At 44.3% G+C, this 16,063-nt stretch overlaps 1 protein-coding gene across 7 annotated transcripts in view; it reads left to right on the forward strand.

Annotated features, from left to right (window-relative positions):
• ICE1 (interactor of little elongation complex ELL subunit 1) overlaps positions 1-16,063 on the forward strand; it is a 964,399-nt gene that overhangs the window by 389,340 nt on the left and 558,996 nt on the right. For 6 of the 7 annotated variants that reach the window (XM_033929748.1, XM_033929749.1, XM_033929750.1 and 3 more), the window contains one exon: positions 13,932-13,969. The exons of the other annotated variant lie outside the window; for it this stretch is intronic. In XM_033929748.1, coding sequence (XP_033785639.1) covers positions 13,932-13,969 — 38 coding nt within the window. The remainder of the gene's footprint in view (positions 1-13,931; positions 13,970-16,063) is intronic. 7 annotated transcript variants of the gene reach the window in all.

Raw genomic sequence — 16,063 nt, forward strand, 5'->3', positions numbered from 1 at the left:
CAACAACACCTTCCTCAGAGCAGTCTACATTCAGGGGGCGGACAATGCCTTAGCAGACAGCTTGAGCCGTCTTCTACAACCTCACGAGTGGACCCTCAACTCCACGCCCCTTCATCACATCTTCTCCCTATGGGAAACGCCTCTTTGCAGCCCACCACAACTTCAAACTGCCTCACTTCTGCTCCAGGATCTACACCCCTCAGTGCCTCAAGGCAGATGCATTCCTCCTGGACTGGGCGAATCGCTTTCTATATGCATTTCCTCCATTTCCTCTCATTCAAAAGACTCTGGTCAAGCTGAAGTCAGACCATGCCACCATGATCCTGATTGCTCCACGGTGGCCCAGACAACCTTGGTACTCCCTTCTACTTCAACTCAGCAGCAGGGAGCCATACCCTCTACCCGTTTTTCCATCTCTGCTTACAAAGCATCAGGGATCTCTACTTCACCCCAGCTTGCAGTCTCTACACCTGACAGCTTAGTTGCTCTCAACATAACCCCTCTACAGTTTTCCCAACCTCTGAGGGATTTCTTGGAAGCTTCAAGGAAGCCTGCTACCAGACAATGCTACCACCAAAAATGGAATAGATTCTCTGTTTGGTGTGTTTCTCAGCGCCAGGACCTCAACATTCCTCCTTGCCTTCAGTTTTGGACTACCTTTTGCACCTGTCTCAGTCTGGCCTCAAATCTTCCTCCATACGAGTCCACCTCAGTGCAATTGCTGCTTTCCATCAGCCTCTTCAAGGGAAACCTCTCTCTGCTCATCCTGTGGTTTCCAGATTCATGAAAGGACTTTTCCATGTCAATCCTCCCCTCAAACCGCCTCCAGTGGTTTGGGACCTCAATGTTCTCACAGCTTATGAAACCTCTATTTGAACCTCTTCACAAGGCTCACCTGAAGTATCTCATTTGAAAAGTGGTGTTTCTCATTGGCCCCACTTCTGCTCGACGAGTCAGTGAGCTCCAAGCCTTGGTCGCGGACCCACCTTTTACAGTCTTCCATCAAGACGTTTCTCCTCACCCATCCGAAATTTCTCCCCAAAGTTGTCTCGGAATTTCATCTTAACCAATCTTTCGTTCTGCCAGTGTTCTTTCCGAAGCATAAGCACCCATTATCATTATAACGCTGATCACACAACACCTTCATTTCACTATTCTTAGTTCCCATGTACCCCCATGCAGAAATACGTCTAAAAACCGGCCTAAATCGGCACTTAGATGATCAGTGAGACAAGTCGTCCAAGTGCCGATAATCGAACCAAGTGCCGATAATCAAACTGGGTTATAGATGTATCTAAAATTGACTTAGGCCTTCACAGTCGTGCTGTACACTCAAAGCTAAAAGGGGCGTTTCAGGATGAGAGTTGAGGGCGAGATTTGGGCAGGATGTGAACCGTCCTAAGTTTTACAACACTGCTTAGACGTAATTGGACGTTATGACTTAGGCCACCTAAAACCAGGTCTAAGTCACAACAAAGTATCCAAAGTGACCAGATAACCATTGCAGACACAAAGTATAGACCTCCACACACCACCCCAGTGAACACTGACCCCCCCCCCCTCCACCCCCATAAAAATCATAATAACAACTTTACATATCTGCCTCCAGAGCATCAGCACCTGGCAGCCTGGCATAAGAAAGCCTAGTAAAGCTGCACAGAGGTGGCTTAAGTGGTCTTGGGGGTGGGTTAGTGAACCATGGAGAGGAGGACCCAGGCCCATAAGCCACTCTAATCACTTCATTCATGGTGAAACCTGTGCACCCCCCAAAAACCCCAAACCCTTTTGTACTACCATATAAGTGGCACCTGCAGCCATAAGGGCTGTTCGGGTGGTAGGTGGATCTAGTAGGTTCTTGGGGTGTTTTTGGGGGCTCCCCATGACCTATAAGGGAGTTGTAGTGAGATGTTTATGTGGCACCCATTTTGTGAAGTTCACAGCAGTGCTCTGTAAGGTACCCCACTACTCTGGTGCAATGTTTGGGTGTCCAGTCTATCACTTAGCTGACCCCTTCCCCCCCACGTCCCAAAAGTCTTTTTCTAGACGTTTTTGACTTGGACAAATTTTTGGGCGAAAATTGGGTATAAAGATGGATGACTTAGCGGTCTGACCGATTATACGGCTGGACGTACAGTTAGACGATTTTCATTTAAAAAAAAAAATATGTAGGACATATTTTTCAAAAATGGACCTTTTCCCATGTCCGACTTTGAGCGACTTAGGCCCAAAACGGACTTAGATGTTTCTTTTGATTATGCCCCTCCACGCACCCTAAAATTTTGGCATCTTTGTTATTCTATTCATCAGCACGCACTATTTCACATGTTCATACATTATACATCACCAGTCATTTCACTGTATTTACATATGACGGCACTAGTCACTTTTGTGGGTTTTAAAAAAAAATCTTTTTATTTATTAATTTCAACATACTTTTACAAGAAAAATCTTGTTTACCAATAAACTAATGTACTTAACCCAAGACAAGCAGTATTAGCAGGCTTTCTTAGTGAGATTCATTCAATCTTTGATGGGGGGAATTTTGTAATGGTAGTTTCATTAGATCTGAGTTCAGCGTTTGATCTGGTCTTTTGTTAAACTTCTTATAAGAGATTGGCTAAACAGGAGTAATTTGGGAATGGTTTTCAGCATTTCTCCGAGAATGTACTTTCAGAGTAGTCACTGAGGGATCAATATCTCAGGATAGATCGTTAGATTGTGGGGTACCACAAGGGTCAACCTTAGTTTTTCAATGACGACATTCCCTATGTGTGGGCGAGTGTTGTTGTGAAGAATGAGTGGCCCAGCCAAGAGCAATTGAGGTTGGGTTTTGTGCATTTTTCTGCACATTTTTTGCAAAAAAAAATCATGATAATACACTGCTGTGACATTTTTTCCACATGGAACTTTGTCTGTAATCATTGTTCTCCCCAGGGCTTTTTAGCTAGGCGGTTTGCCCGGCAAATTTAGATGACCACCCGGCTGTGTAGGCCTGTTGGAAATTGTCCATATTTGGTGCCGGATTGAGCTTGGGGGGACGACCCTTTCGAGGGTCCATCCAACCTAGGGGGTGTCACACTTGACGGGTCATGAGTTGAATCCCTCCCCCCATTTCCTCCCCCTCCCCAAAATTTTTCTAGAGGTGCCTCAGCTGTAAGCCTTGCCACCGATACCGGCAAGGCATATGGCTTAGAGAGCCAATGGAGTCTGTTCTGACAGAAAAAAAAATATCCTGAGACAATGCCGGTCTGAAGGGAGCCTTCAGTTCATTGTTATTGCTTTTCATTGCTAACTGGCACTTCTGTATCACTTGGTAGACTGGTATAGTCCTTACAAATAGGTAATATGCCTTACTGCTACCAGCAGGTGGAGACTGAGATCAAACTTGTATATCAGTATAGCATGCCCCTCTTGCTACTCTAGTTTTCCTCAGTCTCTGGTAGCAGGTGGTAAGTCTTTTCAGCTCCCCTCTTAGCACGGTTGGAACTTTGTTTGTGGACTCCTGGTTCCCATTTTTGTGCCGGATAAAACTTGGGTGGGTTCTGTTTGGGAATCTATCCGACCTCGGGGGTGTTAAATCTGGCGGGTCTCGTGCTGGGTTCCTCCCTCCACTTTCCTCCACCTTCCCATACTTTTGTAGTGGGCCTCAGCAGGTGGCCTGGCCCCCTGGTTAGTCAGCCCTCCAGCTTTGAGAGCCATGGAGTCTGTTCTGACTAAGTAAAAAGAAATAACAAAAAATCCTAAAGGGCTCATTTCCCTTTATAACTGCCTTTTTTTCTGTTTTTTTTCTCAACTAACCGGCACTTTTTTTTACAGCTAGGGTGGTTTTCAGTACAATGAGCTCTTTTATAAAGGGAAAATGTGCTACAGGTGCGAGGTACTCGGGGCTGGCCTGTGCAAGCGTTGTGCAGGCCGGAGCGGTGGGGAAGGCTCATCGGCAGTGGTTGCTGGCGGCCAGGGCACCCCGCCGCATGTGCCTCACGGTTCGGCTTCAGATCATGGGGAAGTCCGGGCTTCCCCTGGTGCCCATACATGGGGTTCCCCAGCTGCCAACGGTCAGGAAGCACAGGATTCCCTTACCACTGGTTCAGCTGGGGATTCCCTTTTCGCGAAAGTTGGTTCCTAGGCCTCAGCGTCAGGCTTTTCAGACACGATAGGCAACAGGAGCTCTGATTTTGGCCGTTTCAGGTCCAGTTTCAGTTATCTCAGGTGACCTTCCCTCTGTTCTGGAAATACAGGGGCAAGGTATGTCAGGGTCCCCTGCTGGGGCAGGGAGTCTCTTGGGGCCGCCGGGGGTCTTTCCCTCTGAATTTATGTTAGCATTTTGTAAAGCTTATGTGCTGGTGGCAGGAGGTTCCTTGTCCACTCCGGGATCTCGAGGAGGGGGGTTTACCCTTGACGTCTTCCCCGGTGCGGCCACACACAGCAGAGGTTTTGCCCCCTCTGCTATTCTCTCATCCAAATGCCCGAGGGTCTCTTGGCATGAGGTTTTTTCCCAAAGGAGCAGGGGGTGATTGATGAGGAACTGGACCTTTGGGGAGAATTCCAGGATCCTCTTGGGGGACCGGATTCCACCGGCGAGGGGCTCGAGCACCCCCCAGCTGGCGAAGATTCGTCTGTGGTATTCATTTAAACTAAACTAAACTAAACCTTAAGTTTATATACCGCATCATCTCCACGGAAGTAGAGCTCGGCACGGTTTACAAGAACTTAAAAATGAGAAAGGGTAGGAAAAGGTTTACATAAGTTTATAAATCGAGTGGAAAAGTAAGGGAAAAGAAATTACATGTTAGAGAAGAGCCAGGTTTTTAGTTGCTTGCGGAATAAATGGAGGGAGCTCAGGTTCCGCAGCGGGATAGTAAGGTCATTCCAGAGACCTGTGATTTTGAAAAGAAGTGATTTTCCCAGTTTTCATGCATGGAGAATACCATGTAGGGAGGGGAAGGATAGTTTTAATTTATGGGCGGTCCTGGTGGAGTCAGGGCACGAGGAGTTGAAAGAAAGTGGGATTAGGGAAGGAAGGATGCCGTGAATAATCTTAAAAGCCAGGCAAGAGCATTTGAATTGGACTCTGGAAATTACTGGGAGCCAATGAAGATTGGCCAGGAGTGGGGAGACGTGGTCAGATTTACGTTTTGCAAAAATCAGCTTGGCTGCCGTGTTCTGAATAAGCTGGTTTGTTAAGCATAGGTAAATTACAATAATCAAGTTTGGAGAGGATGATGGATTGGACAAGGACGGCGAAATGTTTTTGGTGGAAGAAGGGTCTTGCTTTCCTTAGCATGTGGAGGCTGAAAAAGCATGATTTTGTCAAGGAGTTGAGGTGATCGTTGAGAGAGAGAGAGGAATCGATAATGATGCAAAGGACCTTGCTTGAGAACTCAAGGTGTAAGGCAGTGCCTGAGGGCAGTGCGAAGAGGGTGGGCAGGTATTCTAACTTTGGGCCGAGCCAGAGTAATTTTGTTTTTGATTCATTTGTCAGCGGGAAGAGCTCCATGAGTTAATTCTTCAGGTCTCCTCGATTTTGCACTCTGAGGACCCCGTGTTGGAGCCCCTGCTTATGGTGGACCCCTTGCTTAAGGGGATTTGCTCTGCTTCCCGCTCTTTTCCTATTCATCAGGATATTTGGGACATCATATATCAAGCAATGGATTGGTTTGGTGTTGGATCAAGATTTATAGAAATGATTCAAGCCTTGTATAGTTTCCCCTCTGCCAGATTATATATTAATAATACTGTTTCAGAACAATTTTGTCTGGAGAGGGGAGTTAGACAAGGGTGTCCATTATCTCCTTTGCTTTTTGACATTGTATTGGAACCCTTGTTATTTGTTATTCAACAGGAAGAAGAGATACAGGGTATTCCTTATGCAGGTCGGGAATACAAAGTCTCTTCGTATGCAGATGATATTTTGCTTCATTTGAGGAATCCTGAAACTACTATTCCATATTTACTAGATTTAATTAAAAATTCAGAAAATTTTCTGGTTATAAAATAAATTGGAGTAAATCTGAGGTTCTTCCACTAAACGCTCACTGTCCAAAAGGATTATTTGATAAGTACTCTTTTTATTTTTATTTTTGGAAAGAAGAGGATATAAAATATTTAGGCATTTGGATTCAGAAAACGTTGGAAGACACGATGAAGGTAAATGAAAGATCCTTATTGCAGAAGGTCACAGAAATGTGTGAGCATTGGAACCCATTACATCTGTCTTGGTGGGGGAGAGTTCAGACGGTCAAAATGATGATTTTGCCTGTGATTTGCTACCAAATGAGTATGTTGCCAGTGTTTTCAGGGGTCATTTTATAAGAAATTAAATAGTATTCTCACTAAATTTATTTGGCTGGGTAAAACTGCTCAAATTGCTTTAGTATCATTACAAAAAACATTTGCGGAGGGTAGGCTAAATTTTCCCAGCTTTTATAGGTACCATCAAGCCTATATAATGCGCCAGGGTATGTATTGGATCCTTCCCGAGCTTATGGAAAATCTCCCGGATTGGTTATATATAGAATTGAAATTGATGTCCCCAATGCGACTGTCTCATGTGTTAAGTATCAAGTTGCCCAGATGGGTTAAGGACAATAGTATTATATTGGACACCTGGAAAACTTTGAAATTTATTAATAAATTAACAAATGTTCTAGTAGAGAATTCTACTTATCAATCCCTATGGTTAAACTCCAAGATTCAAATAGACGGGTCTGGGATAGCCTGGAAGCAATGGATGAAAGTAGGGATTCGAACTTTTGATGATGTTATCTCAAATGGGAAAATGCTTGAGTTTACATGACTGCAACAAACATTTGGTAATGCTAATTCTCAAAATTATAAGTGGTTGCAGTTGAAGCAGACCATTCAGAAGGGGTTCCCTGATTGGCGAAATCTAAAAAATTATTATAGTTTGCAGATCTTTTCCTTCCAGATAGATTCGCTAGGACATAAGGCTGCCAGGTGGTATAAATTAATATCAGAGTTCTTGAATAAAAAAACAAAAAATGGTCTTCTTGACATTTGGAGTATCGAGATAAAGCAGTATATTTCTGCGTCTCGAGGTCAATATGGGGTAAAATTAATAACATTTTGGAATCATCAATTCCTTTAACTTATGAGGCAGTCACTTGTGGTACAATATTACATGTTAAACCCCCTTTAGATCACTATAGAGGTCGTATTTTCCTTATAATGACTGGGATAGCTATCCAGATGATCACTCGAAATTGGAAGAACTGTGATCGTTTAAATTTTTCATTCTGGTGGGCAAGTCTTTGCTCTAGTTATAGACTTGAAAGAATAAATGCTGAGAATGTGGGGTATGGTAATATACAAAAATTGATATGGGGCCCAATGACATCTTAGATTACCTCACTATAATTGATAATAAGTGAGTGTTTACTGTGATTCAGGTTTTTGTTTATTTTGGTACATATCCAGGGTAGGATGGGGGAGGGATATTTATGTCATAATCTGATTTTTGAATTTTTATATTTGAGGTGGATGGGAAGATGTCATTCTAAAATAGGGTAAAGTTTTTATGGTAATATATGTATTTTTGTTCTATTGAATGATTATTGGGTGGGAGGGGTGGGTGGGTGGGGAAAAAAGGTTGATTATGAGCATGTTAAAATGTGCTTTTATTGTAACATTGTACGTTGTATTGCATTGTTGAAGGCAGGGCCGCCATCAGGGCAGTACTACCGATCCTGCATTCAGGGTCCTAGGCAGTGTTCTAAGGCAGGGGCGCCAGTAGCTCACCAAGGCAAAGTGAGTCGATCACCCAGGACTCACTTTGCCTTGGTGATCTATCGGGCCGATCTGGCTTCCTCTCCCCGACGTCAATTCTGCAGTCGGAGAGGAAGTTCGGGCCAGCCAATCGCTGCCTGGCTGGGCGGAACTTCCTCTCCGACGGCAGAATTGACGCCGGGGAGAGGAATGCTGGTCGGCCCGAAGCAGGGAGAGCATGTGTCGCGTCGGCGTCGGCTTTGGGGCCTGTTATCCATTGGTGGGTCCTGTTCCCCGATGGCAGCGGCAGTGGCTTGGGGAACGGCAGGGAGAAAGAAATAAAGGGGGCAGGCAGGGAGACAGAAGGAAAGAAGAGAAACAGAAAAAAAGAAAGGGAGCATAAAGAGAAGAAGAAAAAGTTGTGGGAGGGAATGAGGTGTGGAGGAGAAGAAGCATACAGGCTGAAAGAAGGGAAGAAAGATTGGATGCACAGTCAGAAGAAGAAAGTGCAACCAGAGACTCATGAAATCACCAAAGGTAGGAAAAATGATTTTATTTTAAATTTAGCAAAGTGGAGGCAGTATTACCACAGTTTTCAAAGGAATTTGCCCAAATAACTTAAGTTAACTGGGTAAATTCCCAGAGATGAAAACTTCCCTTCACTTACTATGCACAGTTCTGAATTTATATCTGCTGTCTATATTTTACAATATGGTCCCCTTTTACTAAACCGCAATAGTGTTTTTTAGCGCAGGGAGCCTATGAGCGTCAAGAGCAGCGCCGGGCATTTAGCTCAGTTCCCTGCGCTAAAAACTGCTATTGTGGTTTAATAAAAAGGATGGGGGGTATATTTGTCTATTTTTGTATGGTTGTTACTGAGGTGACAATGCATAGAGTCATCTCCCTTGACCTCTTTGAAAAAAACCCAGAATAGGAATGATAATTAACATTTTCTCAGCGTATAGTGTGCTTTGTGTTTTTTAATTTTATTGTTGGTAGATCATTTTGACTTGGTCATTTTAAAGTAGCTCACAAGCTCAAAAAGTTTGGGCACCTCTGAGCTAGAGCGTTAAAACTGTGTATTTCTGTTTTATCCCCCCTTTTACAAAACTGTGGAGCGTTTTTTAGCGCCAGCCATGGTGGTAGCAGCTCTGATGCTCAGAATTCTATGAGCATCAGAGCTGTTACCACTGTGGCTAAAATCCACACTACAGTTTTGTAAAAGGGGTTAGTTTGTGATGACATATTCCATACTAGGCAAAGGTGTTTTCTGTGTTCTGTGTGTTCGAAAGACATGGTTTTCTGTTAGGATTGACGGTGTAGGATTGATCTGTGCTGGTCTGGCTTGTTTAGTTTTACAATGGGTGTATTGATGTACTGCTCACTGCAATATGTAAGATGCTGCCTTTTCCTAGGTACTCATGTGTGACGTGTGGTTTGTTACTAAAAATCATGTTTTTCTTACAGATGGGGGGGGGGTGCCAAAAAATGATGGGCCCCGGGTGTTACATATGCTACGTACGCCACTGTATGTAAAGATACCAGAAAGCTGGCGTAGCAAAAACTTTAAGTAAATTGTTATTCTTCTAAGTTTTGAGTATTTAACCCTCCCACAATCTCACGGGCACTCGTTTCAAGTTTATTGAGATTTTGATTTAAACGCAATATCAAATATTTTCAATGCGTATAACAAAAATAAATTTGGGGAAATAAATAAAACCATTTGAACAATAAACATACAAACATACAAACCTGCTTTTAAATATCAGCAACAGTGGGAAATCAACTGCTTTTACACCTCAGCAGCAGCGGAACTATCCGCAACTACCAAGAGCACACAGACCCGATCCAGCCAAGAGTGTGAGCTCCACCTCCCCCTGCAGTCCACTAGGAAGATCAACTGTTTTTTACACCTAAGCAGCAACAGGACCAGCCACCACTACCGAGAGCCCTTTGCCCTGATCCAGCCAAACAAGTAAGCTCTTCCCCCAGCATTCCGTTGGAAAAATCAATATGCTTGCTTTTAAATATTATCAGAAGTAGGAGATCAACTGCTTTTACACCTAAGCAGCCTATAATAGGAGCCCTTGCCCCGATCTAACCAGGCATGTGAGCTCCTCCCCCTATATCCCGTTTAAGAGATCAATCTACCTGCTTTAAATATCAGCAGCAGTAGAAAAACAACTGCTTTTACATACAAGCAGCAGCGAGACCTACCGCAACCACCAAGAGCCCACAGACCCGATCCTGCCAGGAGTGTGAACTCCTCCCCCTGCAGTCCATTGGAGAGATCAATCTGCCTGCTTTTTAATATCAGCAGCTGTGGAGATCAACTGCTTTTACACCTAAGCAGCAACGAGACCAGCCACAACCACCAAGAGCACACAGACCCGATCCTACCAAGAGTGTGAACTCTTCCCCCCATGCAATTCGCTAAGAAGATCGACTGTCGGCTCCGGGCGGCTTTCCCGCAGAGGAGAGAATCCTGCATTCACCGTGGGCCTCATCTGGGGCAGCCTCCTTGGAGCGGCTGGGGCACGGGCAGTGTGTCTGGGAGGGAATGCATGGATGGGAGAACATCGCAGGGGAGGAGACATAGGCATCCTGGGACTGTCTGCCAAGTCTCTTCCCTGAAGAAGCCCTTTCTGGAAACGTCAATCGCTCCTCCTAAACTTACTTGCTCCACTTCATCACTGACGCTGAAACCGTGGATTGAAGACAAAGTTTTATTTTATTTTTCTTTCCAGCTTATGATTTATCTTTAATCTTATCTATTGTTTTGCCTTTTGTCTTTGTTTTGTTCTATTTCTATCATTTAAATTTCTCCAGAATTCTACTGTTCAACGGCTCCCCCTTCTGCTTCTATTCCTTTCTCTCCTCTCTTCTACCTTCCAAAGTATTTAGATCAATGCTGTCTTGTTAAAATGTTTATTTTATTTCTATTTTTCCTCTAACTCTACTTTTCACTTCTCTATTACCCTCCAGGTACTTTAGTTAGATTGTGAGCCTTCGGGACAGTAAGGGAATTTTTCAAGTACCTTTCTTATTTCTAATCTTAATGTATATTTTCTGTAAACCGCTTAGAACCTAACGGATGTAGCGGTATATAAGAAATAAATTACATTACATTACATATCCATAGATGATTAAAATTACATAAGGAGTACAAGGATAAACTACATTTGTTTAAAAATGCGTTCTCCGCGCCTGCTCATAAATTTGTTGACTGGAAGGATCCAGCAATGTGGCCAGATGTCATTCAGGACAAAGACAGAGAAAGAATTGTGCAATTTGGATTAATGATGGAAGATGATTTAAAGCAAATGGCACAGTCTATGAGTAAAGATCTTGACGGACGTTCTTTTTATGAATATCTCCTCTATGCCAAATCATCCAATGGACGTGAGAAGATTTTAAGGGACTGGCTTAGGTGGAGCATTAACAGAAAAGTACCGTATTTGCCGGCGTATAAGACGACTTTTCAGTACCTTAAAATCCTCCCCAAAGTCGGGGGTCGTCTTATACGCCGGGTACTGTTTACATCACAGTTCTTCAACCGCCGGTCCGCGGACCGGTGTCGGTCCGCAGAAAATTCCTGCCGGTCCACACAGGACCGGCGAGATGGACCCGTTAAATTTTCTGCCCCGATGGTGTTTGCAGAAATCTTCTGTTCCTCCCAGCCTCGGGCGATCAAGACAGGCGGTCATTCCCTCTGTGAGTCTCGCCTATGCGGAAACAGGAAGTTGAAACAAAATAGGCGGGACTCAGAGAGGGAAGGTCCCGACGTTTGCAGCCTGTCTTGATTGCTGCCCCTGCTGAGTCGCCGAAGAGGGCCGCGGGGAAAGTGCAGGCAGAGAGAAGATGGTCAGCGTCGGGGAGGTCAGCGTGTCGATTGGGGCCATCAGCAGCGTTTGTGCTGAGTCTGCCCACGTGCAGGATGCGGCGGGTAGGGGCCTCCGACTCGTCTTGGGCGGCTGGGCCTGCGGTGCAAAGCTGTTTTTGCCGGCTTGGGTGGGGGGGGGGGGTCGCGAATGTGCAGGGCACAGCAGGAGTAAGATCATGGGGAGCCTTCAACAGTGGCTGTCTCCTCTCCTAGCAGCTCTGTACTTACCAGGGCAGTGATTCACTTTGGCAACTTCCCCTTTCCTCAGAGGCGGCAACGGACCCAAGGCTGCCTAAGGAAATCACTGCTGCAGGCAAGTACTGAGAGCTGCTGGAAGGAGAGGAAGCCACTGTTGGAGGCTGGGAAGCTGATGGATAAAGGGAGAGCTGCTACTGCACCTGGAGAGAGGTAGAAAGAGAGATGCTGCTGGGAGGGGAAGAGGGAAAGAGTTGGGAAGAGAGCTACTGTTGGATAGGGGGGAGGAGGGAAGGGAGAAGGTAAAAAGGAAGGAAACAGCTGGCAGGGAGATTAGAGGAGGGAAAGGGGAGAGACAGGAATGAGAAAGTAGAGAGAGATTGATGCTGGAAATGGGGTCAGCAGAGAAATGAGAGAAGGATAAAGATGCTAGATCTGGTGTAGGAGAGATAAAAATGAAGAAAGCAGTGAAGCTGGAATGAATGATGTAAAAAGGAGAGAGGAGGCACAGGCTGGATGGAAAGGGGAGAGGGGCATAGAAAGAAGTCAGATACATATGGAAGGGGGAGAGGCCAGACAGTGGAAAGAAGATGAAAGCAGAGACCACAAAAGGTAGAAAAAAATCATTTTATTTCTATTTTGTCATTACAATATATCAGATTTGAAATATATATCCTGCTAGAGACATAACTGGACTGCAAAGCCTAACACTATTCCTGTCATGTGTGACTGCAGTATTCTGTTAGCATGATATTTCTGTGTAGCATTCTGTAATAATTTGGCTTGTTCAGTTTTCTTGATAGTAGAGGGGATATATGTGAAGGGGAGGGGAGACAGGGGTTTTGTTGGTCCTTGTTCTGAATATTTATATTTATAAAATGACAATTGTACAGAATATTGTTTCTTTTTATACTTTAATAAAATACGTTCAATATAAAATCATAACTGAGGCTTGTGCAGATGGGATCAGATGGTTTGTGGGGACCGAGCTTGCGGAGATGGGGCGAAAATGTGTTTTTTAAAATTTCGGTCTTAGTAGTTTGCCGGTCCACAAAATAATTCTTTTATTTCTGCCGGTCCACGGGTGTAAAAAGGTTGAAGAACACTGGTTTACATGCCCTTACTTTACATGCCCTAACATCTCCTTCCTTACCTCCTTACGGTGCTTACGGTACTAGTAAACCTGGCGGGACATCAGTGTGACAAGGGTGCCAGCTCCTTCATCCTGCGCAGCGGGAAGCAGCGGCGCTCTGGCCCCACCCCTTTTCTCTTTACTACATCTCTCGCACATGCGGCCGTGTGTGGAGTCTAGCCCTTAAGGAAGTTGTGGGGGCGAACAGGAGGCTTTTGAAGGCTTTTAAAGGGAAACTGTCATGCCAGCAAACTTGCTAGGGACTTGCCCGGCACTTGCTCTCTCCCTCTATGTGTTATCTTCCTTCTATCATTGAAAGTTTCAGTTTGGTTAACAGTTTAGAAAACAAATAGCATGGCAGCTCCCATGGGTTTATTGTTCTATTCAGCTTTAGTGAATTAATTAAAATTGTTGAAATAAATTCTGATGTTCTTTTAAGTTTTATTTGTTGTGCAGAAGGTGTGCGGAAGAAGGGGTAGTCTTATATGGCGAGTATATAACAAACTCTATATTTTAACTGTAAAAGTTGGGGGGTCGTCTTATACGCCCAGTCGTCTTATACGCCGGCAAATACGGTATGTGTGTATTCGGCCCATGGAAGAAGGGGGGGGTCGGGGGGGAGGAAGGGGTGCGTGGGGGGCCCAATAGGATTGCTCAGTAAGGGGCCAAGAAATTTCTGATGGCCCTGTATATAAATTGAGGGGAACTGGGGGAAGGGGGTGGGTGAGAACAATATAGTATGTGAGAGGCTTGTGCTTTTCCAGAAAGCTCTGAAAGATTCTGTTAGTTGGGAGCTAAGGAAGGTTGCATAACATGCTTGCTTGTCTGAGGTTTATGGAAAAAATCTATAAAGTGTTTTTTCATGCTTTTGTTAAAGCTGGGAATGCTGTAAATTCTTTGTATTTTTATTTCAAGTCCCATTCCTTTTGTTTTCATTTCCCCTAAATTCTTTGTATGTTAAAAAAAAGTGATTTTAATTTAATGCAATGTTGACAGGAAGAAAAAATTGGAAGCCAAACTGAAGAAATTAGAAGGTGAGTTATCCCTAATTTGCTTATTTTTAATGATAAAGTAAGGGAGTGTGGTGCAGTGGTTAAAGCTACAGCCTCAGACCCCTGAGGTTGTGCGTTCAAATCCACGCTGCTCCTTGTGACCCTGGGCAAGTCACTTAATACCCCCCCCCCCAATTGCCCCAGGTATATTAGATAAATTGTGAACCCACCAGGACAGACAGGGAAAAATGCTTGAGTACCTGAATGAACTCATGTAAACCGTTCTGAGCTCTCCTGGGAGAACGGTATAGAAAATTGAATGAATGAATATATTCTGATTATCTGAGTTCAAGCAGGACATAGGCTCTCACAAATGGGTAACATCTTCTGGTGGATACCAAGCTCAGGCACTGCCCAGCATTCTAAATAAACTTCTAGAAACCTTTGATTTACCTGCATCACACTTGCATGAGTACTCTCTTGCCTGCTTGAATTGCGTGGGAGCCACAGTTTCATATTTTCTATGGAGCTGAGATGTACTTTTCATTATGGCAGTGGATTAAGCTTTTTTTTCTAGGTTTTTTTGGCCTTCTTGCTTCTTTAATTTTGTGAGTAACGTATGAGTTTTCTTTAATAATTTTTATACCCTTTTTCTTTTAATATTTTTGCAGCTCGTTGCAGCTTTTAAGCCAGAGCTCTGGCCAGGTTAAAAGTACATAATAATTGTTTTTCTCCCTTTTTTAAAAAATATAATTGATCAGGCTCACGCATCTTTGAGTCACATGTTTTGGGCCTGCCCCGCAATCCAACAGTTTTGGAGACATCTTGGCCTATATACCACATCGCTTTGGGGAAGGCGATGGCTTCCGCAACCGAGGGCGTTATTTGGATTTTATAATATAGCCTCGCCCAAACCCAGGGGAATGTTAGCATTTATCTCCAGAGCCCTTTTGATGGGAAAAAAAGCCATCCTCACCAACTGGCTCTCCCGTGATCCCCCGTCATATGCACAATGGAGATCCCTAATGATAGTGCACGCAACACTGGAGAGACGCATGGAGGGAGACTTGACTCTTGGCGCGGGTCACAAATTTTGTCAGGTGTGGGAGCACTTCTAGCAGGACCTCACACCGCGTGCTCGCAGTAGACTTTTGAATCTTTAAGATTTTATTCCCACTCTCAGCTGTTGGACTGGCCATGGATTCTTGGGGAGGGGGGGATGGGAGGGGAACTAATTATATTGTTGAAAATGTTCTTTCCTGAATGGTACTACTGTTTGTATTTGCTTCTTAATGCTGGAATAATAAAAATAATTTAAACATAAAAAAATATAATTGAACCATTTAATTTTGCAATGGCTATTTTCCCTGTGATGCCCCAAATACCTACTGGTGGGTTTAAGAGGTGCACAGACTGACTCGCATGACATCTGCCTAAAATGTCTGGGCCTGGATCATTAAAAAGATTTTTGATCTCTCTCTATGTTCAAATGCAGAACAGAACTCAGAAAGCTAGAGAACCTGTGTGTGAGTGACTTTTCAGCAATGCAAAAGTCTGATACATTGGTATCGAGAGCATTAGTCCTCTTGGCTTCTTGAGCTGTACTGAACAAAGGTGGCGACTGCCTAGGTTGAGCATCATGCACATGGATTCCACATCGCCATAGTTGGCAATAAAGGACTCTGATGTTGGGCACCAAGCGAAGGGAAAGAATCACAAGCATCACTCCTTCTTGAAGTGAGGTGCTAGAGGATTCAGGATACTGGCATTGCTAGTACCTGAGAAGTATCAGCACTGAGAGGACTGCTGTCCCTCTGAAGCTGGGACGTTGTCACAGGCTATCTCCACACCATCACTGGCCCCTCCTTTAGGGGATGGGGAAAAAGGAAGGGATAGAGAGATGCAGCCTGATGAGAGTGGGGAGAGGGAGGGGGATTCTGGAAATGGTAGAGTCATGTGGAATTGGTTAAAAGGGGGAAGACAAGAAGATGAGACAACAGTGAGATAGAAGTATAGTGGTGGAAATGTAGTAATGGGGAGTAGATAGAAGGAAACAGGAGGCTAGGAAAGGAGTAATATGGGAACTGGGAGAGCTAGAGCATGAGAAAGGGAGATAGAAAGTTGGTAGGTAGCTGA

Source organism: Geotrypetes seraphini, chromosome 2 (assembly GCF_902459505.1).
Source record: "Geotrypetes seraphini chromosome 2, aGeoSer1.1, whole genome shotgun sequence".
NCBI lineage: Eukaryota > Metazoa > Chordata > Amphibia > Gymnophiona > Dermophiidae > Geotrypetes > Geotrypetes seraphini.